This window comes from Cottoperca gobio, chromosome 4, assembly GCF_900634415.1.
Source record: "Cottoperca gobio chromosome 4, fCotGob3.1, whole genome shotgun sequence".
In the NCBI taxonomy this organism is placed as follows: domain Eukaryota; kingdom Metazoa; phylum Chordata; class Actinopteri; order Perciformes; family Bovichtidae; genus Cottoperca; species Cottoperca gobio.
In genome coordinates this window covers 7684484-7700767 of record NC_041358.1, presented here as the reverse complement: position 1 = coordinate 7700767, position 16284 = coordinate 7684484, and the positions used below count along the sequence as shown (strand labels likewise).

Sequence of the window (16284 nt, the reverse complement as noted above, 5' to 3'; positions counted from 1 at the left end):
TCTGTAAAGCACACTGAGACAAATGTATAATTTGTGATAGTGGGCTATATAAATACATTTGATTTGATTTGAATTAATTTAATTTAAATGTTGTCCTTAAATGTTGCATATTCCTGAATTGGGGCCATGTATCCACAATACGCAAAGAGGGGGAGGAGCGGAAACAGTTGCATCCTTGCCTCGGGGCACCAAGCAGGTTATTCCAATGTGAACAAAACCAAAAAAAATGTTTTCCAAATACTGATGGTGTGCAGTTATGAAAGCTCAGAATATCTCATCATCATCAATAAAGTTGGCTGAGCTTTGGTCAGATCACCTCACCGATCACCTCTTTAAATCAAAGGGACAGTTCACCCCAAAATCAAAAATACATGTTTTTCCTCTGAATTGAAGAGCTATTAATCAATCTATATTGTTTTTGTGTGAGCTGTCCAGTGTTGGAGTTATTGGCCATAGAAATGTCTGCCGTCTCTCCAATATAATGGAACTAAATGGCGCTCGGCTTGTGGTGCTCAAAGCACAAAAACAATTCATTTGAAAAACTCTTTTCCAGAAATCATGACCCGGTTCCTCAAGATAATCCACGGACCTTGTTGTGAGCAGTTTCATGTAGGAACTATTTACTTTCTATAGAATTACACCTGGCAGCGAGTGAGCACGAGCCTCCATGATGCACGCTTCCTTCGGCACAGCAGTACAGTTGGCGACAGTAGTTCGGTAGAAATACTTCCTACATGGAACTGCTAACAACAAGTCTGTGGATTATCGTGAATAACTGGGTCATGATCTCTGGAAAGAGTCTTTGCTGTTGAGGTTTTCAAATGTATTTTGAGTCCCTCACTACGAGTGGGACCCAGATTCCCCTCAAACAAAACCCACCTGTTTGCTATCCTGGCTCCTAAATGGTGGAACGACCTCCCCATTGATATGAGAACAACAGACAGTCTTCGCACCTCACCTGTTTCGACTGCACCTCGGCAAATGAAAAAAAGAAAAAAAAGGGAAAAAAACAAACAATTTCTGTTTTTTGTATGTAGCACTTACATTGGTTTGGCTTATTTAAAGCTAATTGTTGAATTTTTATTCTATTGTTTCTGTAAATTACACTTACATTTGTTTCATATAAGTGCAGAACAATAGCTTCAAATAAGCTATTGTTCTGCACTTATATGACTATACCTATTTGATTTACTTGCAAGATTCTTGCTGTTCGGAGTTGTATCCTCATGATTGTTTGCACTTATTGTAAGTCGCTTTGGACAAAAGTGTCAGCTAAATGAACTGTGATGTAATGTAATGTAATATAATGTAATGTCATTTTTGGCGCTTTGAGCACCACGAGCCGAGCGCCATCTAGTTCCATTATATTGGTGAGAAGGCAGACATCTCTACGGATGATATCTCCAACAATCAGCAATTCACACCAAATTCACACCTATGTTGATAAATACATACTATACTAGAAATATGTATTTTTGGATTTTGGTGTGAACTGTCCCTTTGATTAGAAATATCTTGAAGAGAGGGAGGCGGACAACATTGTTGTTTTCCTATCTGCACACCATCAGTATTTGGATAATGATCCATTTGCATCTTGTTCACCACTGCAACAATTTGATACCTGATACAGGTATGAGAATAAATATGTATTTTACATTTTTTTATATTTAAAGAAATCTTTAATTTGTGATAGCTCTTGTTTTATTGTTTTTTAATGCCTTCACTCTTATCTGATTTCATCTTATTTGGTTTAAATGTGTGTATTTTATATGATTTTGCTCTTCTTGTCTCTTTTCTACGCCTGTCATTTTACCTTTAGTCTAAAAATTATTTAATTTTGATTTGGCCTTACATGTTTGTTTATTTTTTTTGCAATTTTCTGAACTATTTCGTTCCCAGTCAGACTCAAGTCGGGTTGTCTACGTGGCATGCTTGCACCCTTTATGTCACCGTGAGACCTAAAATACACTGTATTTTTTTTAAACATGTTTTAAAATAGAATTTTGTCACAACGAGTAGGCTACTGACATACAACAAAAATAAAATAGGTTTTATATATATATATATATGTATACTGTATATGATAAGATACTTTCATTTTGGCATATAGATTTATAGCAAATAATTTTGACAAATTGGATACCACTTAAAACCTATCCCAACCCTTATTGTGTTGCTTTTTTGAGAGAAAAAAACCCGTCATACAGTTATTATATTTTCCGAATCAAATTCCCATTTGCCACTCAGCCTTACAAAGACAGTAGAAAGGTAAGGCTTGCAGCCCTCCTTCCTGCTCAGTACACTGTGTCCCGAAATGTTCTCTGCAGCTCCAAACCTGCGCACCTGATGACACAGCAGTCTGGCGCTGTCTGCTGCTGCGTCATGTGCGCACTACAACATCAAAGTCTGCACTGCTCTCCCATCACCCGCCTCTTAAATATCATCCTATCATCCCATATTCAAATTTAAATAATGTGTTTATTTTTCTCTAAATTGCGACCCTCGTGATACATGCAGCGACTATTTTCCAGGTCACAGACTTGTTACATCATTCATCACCTCTCTGCAGCTGCTGAACATCCAATACTTATTATCCTCGTGCCTGTACAATAACACCAACTCAAATTAAAATATCACAAATACGGCAGCAACTTTAAGAGCATCATAACCGGGTCACGCGGTGTTTTTTGCTGCAACTGCGACACGCCGACCCGTCCCGTCTCCGCCGCTGGCTGCTGGCATAATTTGCAGACAGCACGAGGGGGGTGGAGGGAAGGAGGGGTTTACTGACATCAGCACTGCCGCTCACTACAGCACCGAGCAGGCTGCCTGTCTGCTGGACCAGCCACGCGATCCATTTATCCTGACGGGCTTCACGGATGTCTGGGCTCGCCCTGCTGGGTTCAGTGTCGAAGCGGACAGTTCGCGCGCCGATGCGTCGGTGGAGGACGAGGGCTCGTCGGTGCAGTTTGAGCGGTGAGTTTGCGGTGTGTTTGTGGGCAGCAGACTGTAGGGCAGACTGGCGCAGGGCGAGTTTAGTCGGGCACGCTGTCTGTCTGAAGTTCATATTCGCCTAGTCACGCTTGTTGTAAGTGATAGCTTTCTGTCAGCCTGCTAATCAGACTGGTGTGGGATGTTTGCACTGCATTTTCATTATAATATTCTTACATTTTCCTCATTTTTATTTACTTGTGCTGAAGTTTTGATCATGCTCTCCATTAAATGTATCTTTGACATTCAAAAAGACTTTCAAGCCTGACTTATATGAATGTTTTCTTGCATTTAAATCCCAAAAGTTGCATACAAGTGTGTGATGTTAACCGTCTAACTTAATTTTAAGTTTGCAGGAGCGTGTGTCTGCTTCTGGAGGCTGCGCAGACAAGAAAGGCGAAGCAGCAGGATTTCATACAGAAGAGTGCACACAAGGACGCTCAGGATAAGAAGCCAAATTCTGCACTGCAGTCCATTTCCTCAGGTGTGCATGTATGTATGTGTGTGTGAGTGTGTATAAGTGTGTGGGTGTCTGATCTGACAGCAGACTCAGTGTAGGTTCAGTACACGTTCTCATTAACATCTGGAGAACCTGCAGAAGCTTTGGGGCATCGTCTGGAGGTCGCCCCGTCCTAGAAAACTGTGCCACCCTCCAGTTTTCAGACCACCTTGTTCCCCCTCCACCTTTTCTCTTCCCATCACATGCACAGTATGGTGGCTGGTTAGTCTGTCTGCACATTTGTAGGCCTCAGACTGGAGTGCTGTGACTGACGGGCGGATTCATACGGTGGATTTTTAAAGAACTGCATGGATATTCAACCAAATCTACAGCATTAAAGGAAGGCCAACTGTTCAATTCAGCTTCGCTACACTTGGAGGACCTACATTTTTGGATTAAGAAGGTTGGACCTGCTCGCCATGCTGTTGTAGGACTAAAAAAAGAGTCAAATTTCACCTCAGGGATCAGATTTTTATCATTTCCACCTTGTCATCCAAGTCAGCACAACACAGCAAATCGCAGGCGCCATTACAGGTTGCACAGGTTGAGATCCAGTTCACCTCAGGGATTTTTAAATAACAGCGTTTTTGTTTGGTATTTTTCCAAGGCGTTGATTTCACTGTTAACGCAGCAACTCTCAGGCAACATCTATATTTTTGGCTTTAGAAACTGTCCTATGAACTCCTGTTTTCATGGCATCTGACAGTTTCCAGTACCGGGCGCTCTTTGAGTACAAGCGAGAGCGTGGTGATGACATCAGCCTTCAGTCAGGCGACCTGCTCACCGTCCAAAAGGCCTCGCTGATGGCGGTGCCAGGGCGGAACTACCAGGATGGGGACGAGCGGAGCCCCAAAGGCTGGCTGCACGGCACTAATGACAGGACCAAGGACAAGGGAGACTTCCCAGGGACATTTGTGGAGTACGTTGGGGTTGTGAGGATCGGCCCTCCTGCACCTAAATCTTGGCCCAGGCCTGTACCACAGATCCCCGGGGGGTCACACACCGATGTGGGGGCTCAGCCTCCTGGAGCAGCTGCTGCTTCAGGTGAGTGCTGCCCATACGGACACAGTCGAACATATCATGAGGATGTTTGGGTTCTCTGTTGGATCGTTATGCTGACATATCAGATGGATTGTAATCAACAGGACCGTGTTTTTTTTTATGAAATTCACATTATCGGAACAAAAACATAACATTTTGTAAGTTTTCACTGTAAAAGCTGATGCTGGACTTCGATAAAGGTCTAGTACCCGTGTGAGAGTATGGTATTGGTATCGAGTTTCTGGTTCAGTTGCTATCAAGCATGTTGGCGTCGTTAGCTTGCCTGATTTGTCCGAGTGCAAGTTGAAGATGTACAAACAGTTTGAAATTAAAAGTTCAGCTTAAAAGTCAGCAGGTCAGTTCTTACTGTACACTCTGTCTGTGGTTGTGTGTGGGCCTATCAGGGTCGGCTTTAGGGTTTCTAGGACCCACGGTGGGATTTTGCTTTGGGGGACCCCCGCTTCATCTCGATCACCTTTATACATTTACATACCCTTCACACTGACGTCTAAACTTTGGTTGCGTGGTGGTCCAGAAAAGTGCGAGGCCCGAGGAGGTTGCCTTGTGGGCCTTTACCGCTGTCCTGAGGCTGATTTCAGCAACATGAGATCAATTTCTCCTGTTAATTTTGACACATTACACTGATCAAAACAAACACCATACTTGTTACACATGCATTAGCATCCATGAACCCTGAAGGAAACGTCAATTTGCCACTAATTGTAATCTTTGTGAAAGCAGTGCTTGCAAATCCATTTTTCGTAAGGGGCTCCAGTTGCTATTGCTAACTGTGCTTTGAGTATGTTGTGCATTTACCCTAAAACATTACAACATAAAGTACTTTTATTCCCAGAATGAATACAATAATTATTCAGTTTTTGAGTGTAGTCTTAATCTCTCTCAGGTTTTATCCTAAGCGACGTTGAGTTCTAGAAAAGCGCTATATAAATTAAATGTATTATTATTATTATTATTATTATTATTATTATTATTATTATTATTATTATTATTTTGAGTTTTGAGATATTTGCCTTGGAAATCTCTGCCTCTTCTATGCCTGTTGTTGAGCTGATCCTCCAGTGCAGACAAATACCAGCCCTGCATAAAACCCGGTGGGCCTAGGTACTCCCTCTCACTGGGTTAAGGCCATGGGTGTTAGACTTCTAAGAAAGTCCACTGCCAGGTTTGGAAAAAAGAGTTCATATTGCAAAATATTTCAGTTCCAGATTCAGACAAAACTGCCAGTGTGTCCTTGCTGAGGATTTCCCTTTAAGATTCACTTCGGGACTTTGGCCTTCAAGGATTATTTACATTTATTTAAACTTCGGCAGGTGTAACTTTGTTCATGGTATCTATAATGACATTGTTTTAAAAGTGTTCGTAACAGACCATTACCCATTGCTATTCACGATTGGATTGCGAGATTGATTCAGATCTGAAACAAATCGACAGAAAAATAAATAACTATTTTGATGTTCAAACAATCTTTTCAAGCTTTTAAACGGTGAGGATTTGCTGCTTTTATATGTATCATCGTGTATCTTTGGGTTTTTGGATTGTTGCTCAGATAAATCAAGCTATTTCAAAACATTATCTTGTGTTGTAAGAAACTACTATTTCACTACTTTCTCACCATTTTTATCGCTGAATCGGGAAAAAGAAAAAAAAGAATATTAATGGATAAAATAATCGTTAGTTGCAGCCCTTGCTTGATTACTACCTTTCTGGTTTCTTGACCTCTGACTGCGAATGCTGCTGTGTTCCATCGCTCAGCAATTACTTCAATTGACTTTATAATACAAATGATGGCCAAAACAGTTTTAATAAAGCAGAATAACTTTAGCCAAAGTTAGAACTATTATGGAACAGTAACCATTAGGTGTGCTTGGACTCCTGGGGCTTGATGAGGAAGATATACCTTTCCCCCTGTACTCCATAAACTGATGCATGACCGTATTTCCTATTGAGTCTGCAGAACCATTCACACATGTTGTGGCTCACTATTGACTCCCATTGTGCTCAAGTAGCTCTCTTCCCTGTGTATGTGGACTACTTTGGTGGAATCTCGAAGCTCAAAATGTAAAAATCATTGGGAAACAGGCTTTCCCATTTACAAAGCTATTCTGAACGCTGCAGGCTTTGATTAGCATTTTTACAGGGTTGGGGTGGTTAGCTCTGCTTTAGCCCTGGCTGTCTGCTGCAGAGTGAGTTCAGATCCGCTGTTTTTATGGCTTTTCATTTGCTAATTAGGTCAGAAGCAGAGCAATGTTCTTTCCTCTCTTTCCACTGCCGCCTCTCTGCTCTCTTTAATTGTCTGGCTGCCTGTCTGTTTTATGGGAGTGGGTTTGGTCGGTCTTCCATAAATAACATCCATACCGCTCTGGGCTCGGGTAAATATCTAATTTCTATACGTCTCTCGCTGTGTTAGCTAAGCCACTCGTCCCCCACTCCTCTCCACCATCCATCCATCTATCTATCCATCCAGCATCCCGCAGCCACACAAGGCTGTATTTGTCCTGAATAATTGATTGGCTGACGCACTGTTGGCTTGACATGCTACATTCCTGCAGTCACAAATCACATGTAGCTGTAGTGGTTTAGCAGCAGGGCGGCCTGCTCAGAGGAACGCTAACTGATCTGCAGCCTCCTTCACTGCTGACACTCCGGCGCGCCCTGCCCTGTTTCAGCACTCTGTTATTAACAACACTGCTGAGGGTGCACTATGTGCAATGTGTGTCCACATATTATTGAGCCTCTTCTAGCTCGTAGTTTTGGTTTGATGGCATATTTACTGCAAACTTTGTTCCATTTCCGGACATTGTGCACATTTGAGTAGTCAGGCAGTCACAGTAACTGCACGTGCATTGCATTTTCTGACTAGTGTAGAAACTAGGGATGTCACAATACCAGAAATGTAGTAGTCAATACCAATACCAGTGAAATTGCACGATTCTCAATACCAAATTTGAATACCAACAATACAATACCAACATTTTTGTCATCATGATAACATTATAATTTACCTTCGCCCAATACTATTTACTGAATATAATGTAACTCAATAGAACCTCTGATCACGTTAGCTAACATCTGTCGAGCAACAGTATAAGAACACACAGAGAAATGCTTGAACCCTGATTTATAAAGTTAAACTCAAACCTTGGCAGCTAGAGATTCCTTCCAAATGAAATTCAACAGTGAACCCATGGTATTAACTCAATGTCGTGTGCTGAATGTACGTCATTTTACCTGCAAATTTAAATTATTTAGTAGCGGACAGAGATACAAAATAACTTGGTGGTTCTTGCCCAAATTTGAAGAGCATTTTCCCCTTGTTTCCTTATGCTTTCTTTACCTCCACATCCTTTATTCCTCTCCCTCTCCTCCTGTCGCTCTTCCCTTAACTCTTCTTCCACTTGTTGTCCTGAACAGTTCACTTCTCTCCCAGCAGTCTCGCTGATTCAATCCGGTGTGATACCTAATAGCTCTAACAGGCTCATAGCACTAATCAATGCGAAACACTATCTGACACTGTGCGATTGTGAACACCCTCCTACATTTGCCAACACCTTACCCTTCCCTGAGGGGAGCCGTTTGCCAGCTCCATGCAACATTAATTATGACAGTAAGCTAATGAATCCTCGATGGCCTCTTCATCACTATCTACCTACAGGTATATAGGAGAAATGTAAAGGTAATCAGGGCTCATGCTGAATCTAATTGGCTAATCGCATGCAGAGCACTGTTCTGCTGTGATAAGGCAGCGTGTGTCTTTTATCTTTAGACTCAGCTCTGTAGCTCGCTACTCTCCCTTCCTCTTTTATGTATATGAACGATGCAATTAGGCGTAAAGCAGAAGACTAGACATAACTGGTTCTTTCTGCGCAAAGGCTTTGATCAGAAGAGCTTGGTCCAGTTAAACAAATGTAACACAACATCCTCCATTTCATCATCGCGGAGAGGTTTAGTGTTCGACAAGAACTGAGAGACCTGAATTCAGAGCAGGAAGATCAGTGTTCTTTGTATAAGCCACAACAGCAAGTCTAAACCCTCAGAGAGCCTTTTGAAGAAATGAGGACTGGACAAAATGTCTTTACTCTGAAGATCTTAACTTAAAAAGACCATCACAAAGATAGAAGTACAAGACTAAGCACATGCACTCTGGCCTGAACAGAACTTTATCTATAATAGTTATCCACTTTTAACCGCTTTGCCGTTCTTTCTATCGTTGTTATGCTGCTGTCCATGAAAGTCAATACTTCCTGCACAAGTGTGTCAGCAAAGGGAGGAATTATAGCATTTGAGCCACTGGAAGGCTTTAAACATGAAACATTAGCACAGGAAGTGTTGAGTTACATTAAGTGTGGCTAGCAAAGAAGAACTGACTAAAAAGCGGCAAATTAGAAATGACTGAAAATAGTCACTGTTTAAAACAGCATTTCTTTTAAAAAACAATTAAATCCAAAAGTATACAAAATAGTATTTTCTTAAAACTTTCTACATATTTCGCTCCGTTTACCCACAAACTGATAACATGTACATATGAGTCATACGAGATGAGGCTGGACAAAGAACACATCATTACCTCCAGATTGGCCTGCTCTATTGTGCACGCATCAAAAAGAGGTTGTCAATAGCAATTACAGTTTTTAATTGAGCACCATGCGCTTTGAGTGTCTCCGTGTCTTCGGAGGAGCGTCGGTGCAGAGCGGGGCAGCCGATCAATGTGATCAGGGAGGTGATGAAACGTCGCTGCACTGGATAATGACTGGGAGATAAAACCTAATGAGAGAGAGAGAGACGGGAGGGACGGCAGAAAAACATACAGAGCAGTAATTGCCAGACTCACAGCGTGTCCGTGTAACCGCGAGTGTGGAAGTGTGTGTGTTCACCCAGGAGTGTGTTAGCGTCCACAGTCTGTGATCAGCTCTGTGCTCGCTGCCGTGCGATGAGTTCAAGGGAACGATGATCACAGCCTCGGCCAAACAAGCTAACTTGGCCACATTTGTAGGTTTATATTTAGCTCGACTCGTAGCTCTTTGTTTAGACTCTAATGGCCTTCAGTGTGTGTGTGCGTGTGTGTGCATTGCTGTACAGTGAAGAGAGGAGGCACCGAGGCGTAAGTGTGGTTATTCTGAAGAAAGTCAGCCATGTGAAGGGCAATTGTCTTCATCTCTGTGTGAAGATGAAGTGAGACAAGCGGAAGGAATGAAGCTTTGTTGTTTTTCTGTCGGTGAACTTTTTTCTCTCTTTCTCTTCCCCCTTGAGCTTTTAGTAAATTCTCCCTCCATCGATTTTGTTTGTGGGGGGAAAAAAAGCAGCAGTGTGTTTTTTAACTTTTTTAACATGCAGTCTCTATAATTCTTTTTAATTCACTTCTGTATTGGGGCCAATATGATACGTAGTCTAATATTTTAATAAAACAAAATTTGAATATAAATCAGGAACTATCTGATTTAGATAACAAGTAAAACATATTATGAATGATGTAGAAGAAACATTGCTCCCGTTGTTACGCTACCTGGGGCATTCGATTTGAAAGGGAGATTGTGAATTGTATTGTAAAGCTTAGAGGGACACGGGTGGTGTTTTATTATATCGCCATTACAATATGCAATCAACATTTACTTCATAATGATAAGTAAAAGTGAAAATGTTATCTATTCCACTTTCAATTAAATGTAAATAATCGGAACACATTTTTGATGAATACTGATAATGATAAGTATATACGTAATTACAATTAGAATCAACATATGCAACAGACCAGACTCATAACGAATGAACGCCAGAATATCCTCAACTCCAAGTTTCACTGGTCCACAGCTGGTCCAGCTGCTTCTATAGTGGAGTTAATTCTCTGGCAAATTGGTCCAACTCTTCACCAATAATTCCTAACCAAAGCTGGCAGCCATGTATACGCCAAAGTTTGCTAGATGACTGAAAAATCTGACACAATCAACATGTTTAAGGATTTTCATCGCCTTTATTCTGACTTGATTCAATATACTGACACTCACAAGTGGATTTATCTCAAATCACTGGCAGATTTTCTTTTGTGTTAAGTAAATGAGTCTTGAAGGCTGAATATGAGAAAGGAGGACATATTGTAAAGAGGCATTCAATAATTAGTGTTGGAGCTGTCATTGACCTCGTCCATATTACTATGTGATCCGGCACCACATTACTTTGTTTTTGTTTCCACCGTTCTCTATGTAGTGTCACTGTGGAACTGAATCTTGACCTTATCCTTATGTGTTAGTGCGCGCATGCTTTTTAGTGTTTTTTCTCTCTCTGAGGAGATGACATGTCACCCATGTGGAAATGTGAATTTGTGAATTGGCAGAACATCCTTTGGCTGCTTCTCTCTTTGTCTGTCTTCGATTGTATTCCCTCCTTCAGTCCTCTTTCTGAATAAGTCATTTAGTCTGTTTTCTCTCTTACTAATCTCACTTGCCTACATACTTTCCTTGATGTTAATGCAGTGGCTGACGTCTGATCACAACACTGGTTTTAAAAAAAATGACAAATTTACAAAAATCTACAAATTTGTGAAAACAAATAGATTTTTAATTGGAGACAGGTTGAGATAATTTCATTCTGTTTAATTATTTTTACTTTGATTTAAGACAAAGAAAGGTTTTTGGGACTCAGTAACAGACACACACATTGATGCCCTGCTTCCTGATTTAAAGTAAGCATTGCAGTGCTGTTGGTTGGCCTCCCTCCATGGTGCAGGATGCAGAGCTGCATGCCAATTACACTACAGGGTTTTTCCCCTGGATTTATTTAAAGCAAAGGTTGGAAAATGTGCATGGCGTGCATTTAACTTTTTTTATTTAGCCATACTTTGTTTTTACAACAGTAAAATAATCTAACCCCCCCCCCCCAGCCCTCATGCTAATGTGTTTAATCTGTTAAAGTGTTATTGTTTGTGCAGGAGGTGAGATTTATCGTCCCTGTTTTGAATGTCAATTACGGAAATCCACACAGCGCCTGTGTTAAATTGATGAATAAGGTTCAGCTGCGGAGTCGTTCAGTGAAAGGTGATACAAATAAACATGCAATGAATAAAACAGGAGCAGAGGATCCTGGGAGACAGCGAGGATGCGGGCACTTTAATTATTTGATGCTGCACGGCGGTGACCTGCGAGTGCAGTCGGTTAAACTGCAGAGCCAGACTGCAGCATGTAGTTCTGGGAATACAGACGTGAGAGGTTCAGGTCACAGTGTGGAGAGCTGCAGGAGGCCCAGTGAGGCGGGCCGTCGGGGAGAGCTGTTGTCAATAAAGCTTTTATTTTACTGGCTGCCTAATTGGCCTTGGAATCACCACGCTGAGCCAAGAGGCTTCTGAGCCGAGGAGGATTTACTTGTCAGCAGTAAAATAATAAGCACACAACAACACGTTCACACCCGCAAAACTAAAACAGGACTTATTGATTTTTAGTTGTGTGGCAACAAAACTACAACATACAACATACAAATACAATTTTCATTTGAAATATTATACTTTTTCAGTTGAGAAAACATTCCCACCACGAGGTCCATTCAGCAGCTGTTCCAGAGCCTTCGATTATATCCCATGATCATCATCATCATCATCATCATCATCATCATCATCATCATCATCATCATCATCATCATCATCATCATCATCATCATCATCATCATCATCATCATCATCATCAGCAGCAGCAGCAGATGGAGTCTGCCAGGTTGTCACGCAATCATACATGTTCAAATGATCTTGAACCTAATTTTTTAATCCATATAGAGAAAATGGAAAGTTGAAGATCTACAATTCCATCACACCTGCTGATGAAGATCATGTGATAAGATTGAAAGCTCTTTAACAGCTGCTCAGTGGACCTCGTGATGAGATCGTTTTGTCAACTAACCTGTAATCTTCTTCTTTGGATTTCTTCACACATTATTTATTGAGTTGGCTGTTCGAGTTGTTTTTGAATTGAGTTTTTCTCTCTTTTCCCAAAATCAACAGCTGTTTATAAACTCAACTAACAAAACTCGTTAATTTCCACCAGCTTACATGGCTCTTTCCAGTAAACCCTCTAGGAATTTAATAGAAGATTACAAGCCTAAAAAAAACAAAAAAACTTTCTATTTTAATTCCCAACATAAAGGTCGAAAAGCTGTTAAAAAGCTCTACATTTCGAAAAATAAAAACCATGTTGTTGTCCTAAAAGAAGCCCAATTTAAATGTACTCAGTATAAAAACACTTGGAAAATACCCGCCATGCGTACGTACTGTTGAATACAAAGTCCCTTTTGGCTGGAACTAACAATTATGTTCACTATTGATTCACTATTGATTCATCTGACAATTACTGTTCTGATTAAATGTTTGTCTACTTGTTTTGTAGTTTACTCAGTCCATCGTTTTACTCGGCAAACAACTTTACTGCCGCCACTAAAAATGATTTCTGAGGTTTTGAAGCAGCCGTTTGTTAGCGGAGGTTTTTCTCCCTATCCACAGTTCTCGTCCATTGGTCATTTGAAAAGCTAATTGGTGAAGCTGTTAATAGTAGTAATGCAATCAGAGAGAGAAACAATCATGCACAACAATCCTACTCCGCATTCCTAAATATCAACCGTAAAACAATCAGAAAACAGTAAAGTTATCTTTGTTGGCTGCAAGTTGAAGAACCTCTTGTACCAAATAATGTAAACACTGTTAAAGTCATGTGATACATTAGGATTCATCCTCTGAATGCCAGAAATATACACATATAATTGCATTTATTCATTGTGTTGAAAACTTGAAAATACCTTAAATGTCATGTAATCCAAAAAATAGATTTTAAGATATCGTTAATACCAACGTTGTTTTCTCTTCTCTAATTGCTGGTGTGTGAAGCTGTAAGTGTTTGCCTTCTGCCTGCCGGATGGGAAGCATTTGCTTCAGGTGATTAACCAAGTTTGTACAATCTTTTGTTACTGTTGGCAGAGTTAACAGCAAACACCAGCAGTTTGTTTTGCAGTGCACTTAACGTATCCTAGCCTTGGTTCTGTCTTATTCACTGTGGCAAAAGGTTTTTTTCAAAGCAAGTGCTCTGCGCTACACCTTGTGGTGAGTGCAGCTGATACTGGTGATCATGTGTCGAGGGCTGAACAGAGGGCTTTAGCCAACAAGGGGAAGTGTGGGTAGTGATGAATTGGGCTGTAAAAGTCATACAGAGCAGCAGATTTAGAGGGATTAGCCCTAACATGGGTACACACACTCCCCTATCCATCGTCCATAAACCAAACCCCTATTCTCAATTGAGCCATTGTTTTGGTATTTGAGCTGACGAGACCAGCATTGTAGTGCTTGGCACCACTGGTAGAGAGCGAGAGAGCGAGAGAGAGAGAGAGAGAGAGAGAGATAGAGAAAGAGAGAGAGAGAGTGTGGGGGTGGGTGTGTGTGAGCCACAGAAACCAGTTGGGATTGGGTTTTTACAACTGGAGAGCTTTTGAGTTGAAAAGATACTCTGTTAAACCAGAAGTGTGTCAGGACAGAGGCTAAATCTGACACAACACACACACACACACACACACACACACTTCTGCCCTTTTATAAATATATTATTGAAATTTACTTTCTCTTGAAGTGCAAACATATGAAGTCTCAGTGAGGTATTTAATTTGCAGAAAAGGCAGAACATCTGTAGGGTGCATTCGCACCTCGATGTGTCACTGCTGGTCAAGAAAAAAAACGTGCTAAATTCATCTTTCCATTCAAATGATATTCTCTTTCTTTTAGAATATGCCACTTAATTCAGATGGAGGTGTCTTCACGAAGTGGGCTCGTCTACTCTGTCTGCCTGCCGTTCTGATGATTAATAGAAGAAAAGGCTCCAGATACTGTATGTAGAATAGGAATGGGACGATATGGAAGTTTCATGTCACGATCATCTTAGCCATAATGATTGTGATTCACAGTATTGTTCAGATAATCATCTAAATATGCTTAAAACTCTTAAAATAGCACTAAAACAAACTGGAATGACTTTATTAAGACATTCTGTTAAGAAACAATATTTTTTAGTGAATATCCTTTTTAGTGAAAAACAATCAAACAACATAATTATAAATCATACGGTCCCGCTGCATATACTACATACTTTAAAATATCAACACTGTGTGAGTCTGTTCTTTCTACATTTCAAGTCACTCAGGTGAGGATATTCATGTTTATACCGATAATGAAATTCACCACAATAAGTGTTTGTGTTATCAGGTAATTACCCGTTTTCTAGACGGAAAAAAATAGTTAAAGTCCGATATACTTAAATCTCTCCGATCATAATGTCTGTTGACAATAATTCCCTGTAAGCACAATTTGAATTGTATTAAAATAGGCCAAAAATTAAATGTCCACATATCCTTCTATAAACAAAATGAATCTTCTTCAACTCGCTGGTTGTATAGAGTATGGTAGTTTTATTAAGCTCAATAAACACTGATAATATTCAACCCTAATTTCTCCCATTTGTCTGGGAGATTAAAATCGTCCTGGACGTGTAAACGGGCACCTCACCCGACCACAGCAAATTAATCTGTTTTTTATCGTGATCCGCGATCGTCCCATCCCTAATGTAGTCACAGTTGACTAACATGTTATCTAAAGGCTGTGGTCAAGTATCTTTGCAGCATCACTGTATGTTTACACATTTACTTCCACAGTAGAATATGCGATTATGGATTATGGAATCACTTTACGCCTCCGAGGCATCTTGAATACTAAGTTCGACGGGATAAATTTGCTGGCAAGTCACACTGATGGAGAATATTTTATACAAAATCCTGACTCTGAAAGCAGTTTTGGTCCATCATTAGAAAGAAAAAGAGATGCTGTGTGCAGAAGGAAAAGGAGGTCAGTGTTTGTCTTGTGCAGCAGTTTGTCCTGTTCTGCCCACATCGAGCCCACAGGTCAAACGGTGTTTTCTCCTTCCTGTCAGCTTTCATCTTCACACAGAAATAAATCTGCTCAGGTCCTCAAAAAACAGGCAGAAAATGGACTGATACTTCAGCAGTACACACACACACACTACACACACACACACACACCTCAGGCTTCAGTTTATATCTTCCTCCAAACATTTATATCCTGCTGCCTTCCGCTGTGACATGAAAGCATTTCTAGTCCTTCTAGCAGGTCACCCGATACGTGAAAACACACTCAAGCACAGTGAAAGTGTGTTTGTCTACACAGGACACATTTTGACATGGTGACCCCACACACGTGTGTTTGTGAAGGCGCATGGGGTTAAACACACAGGTCTGAGTTTGCACAGTGTTTGTGTGTGTGTGTGGTGGGGACAGCCTGCTGGCTGAAATGACACAAAGACAAATCACCGGCTTAAAGCGCATTTCTGCCCCCTTTGATCTGTCGGGACATACAGATGAAACTAAAACAGTGAAATATGATAGTGGGCAGTTTGGTGTCACTTTTGAGCTGATGGATGTGTTTACAATCTAATTCATACTGTTACTAACAGCTATAGCATACTGCTTGCTTTTTATTGTTCTACTTTGTTTTTTTGCTGACTTTTTCCAACCAGTAGGAGTCGCTTGTGTAACTACAAGGATGTCATCCCACTGGCTTCCCACCCACATCATTGGAATTCAGCCTCAGTGTCCTGGGGTCTGAAATCTATTTTATCTCAATAACATTTAGGATTTTTGATATTACAGAAACATGTTTCTTAATCGCATTAAGGAAAATATTCTATTTTATCTTAGGATAGGAACTT

At 40.6% G+C, this 16284-nt stretch overlaps 1 protein-coding gene across 4 annotated transcripts in view; it reads left to right on the top strand.

The window, feature by feature from the left end:
* The first annotated feature begins 2708 nt into the window (after positions 1-2708).
* The window catches only part of pik3r3b (phosphoinositide-3-kinase, regulatory subunit 3b (gamma)), a 202995-nt gene continuing 189419 nt past the window's right edge, over positions 2709-16284 (top strand). Inside the window, exons 1-2 of one of the 4 annotated variants that reach the window (XM_029430347.1) lie at positions 2709-2976; positions 3348-3475. Coding sequence is in view for 3 of the 4 variants with exons in the window: in XM_029430344.1 (XP_029286204.1) it covers positions 4183-4534 (352 nt within the window). In the remaining variant the exon portion in view is untranslated. Of the gene's footprint in view, positions 2977-3340; positions 4535-16284 lie in introns of those variants that run through there. The other 3 variants (XM_029430346.1, XM_029430344.1, XM_029430345.1) reach the window with 3 other exon arrangements.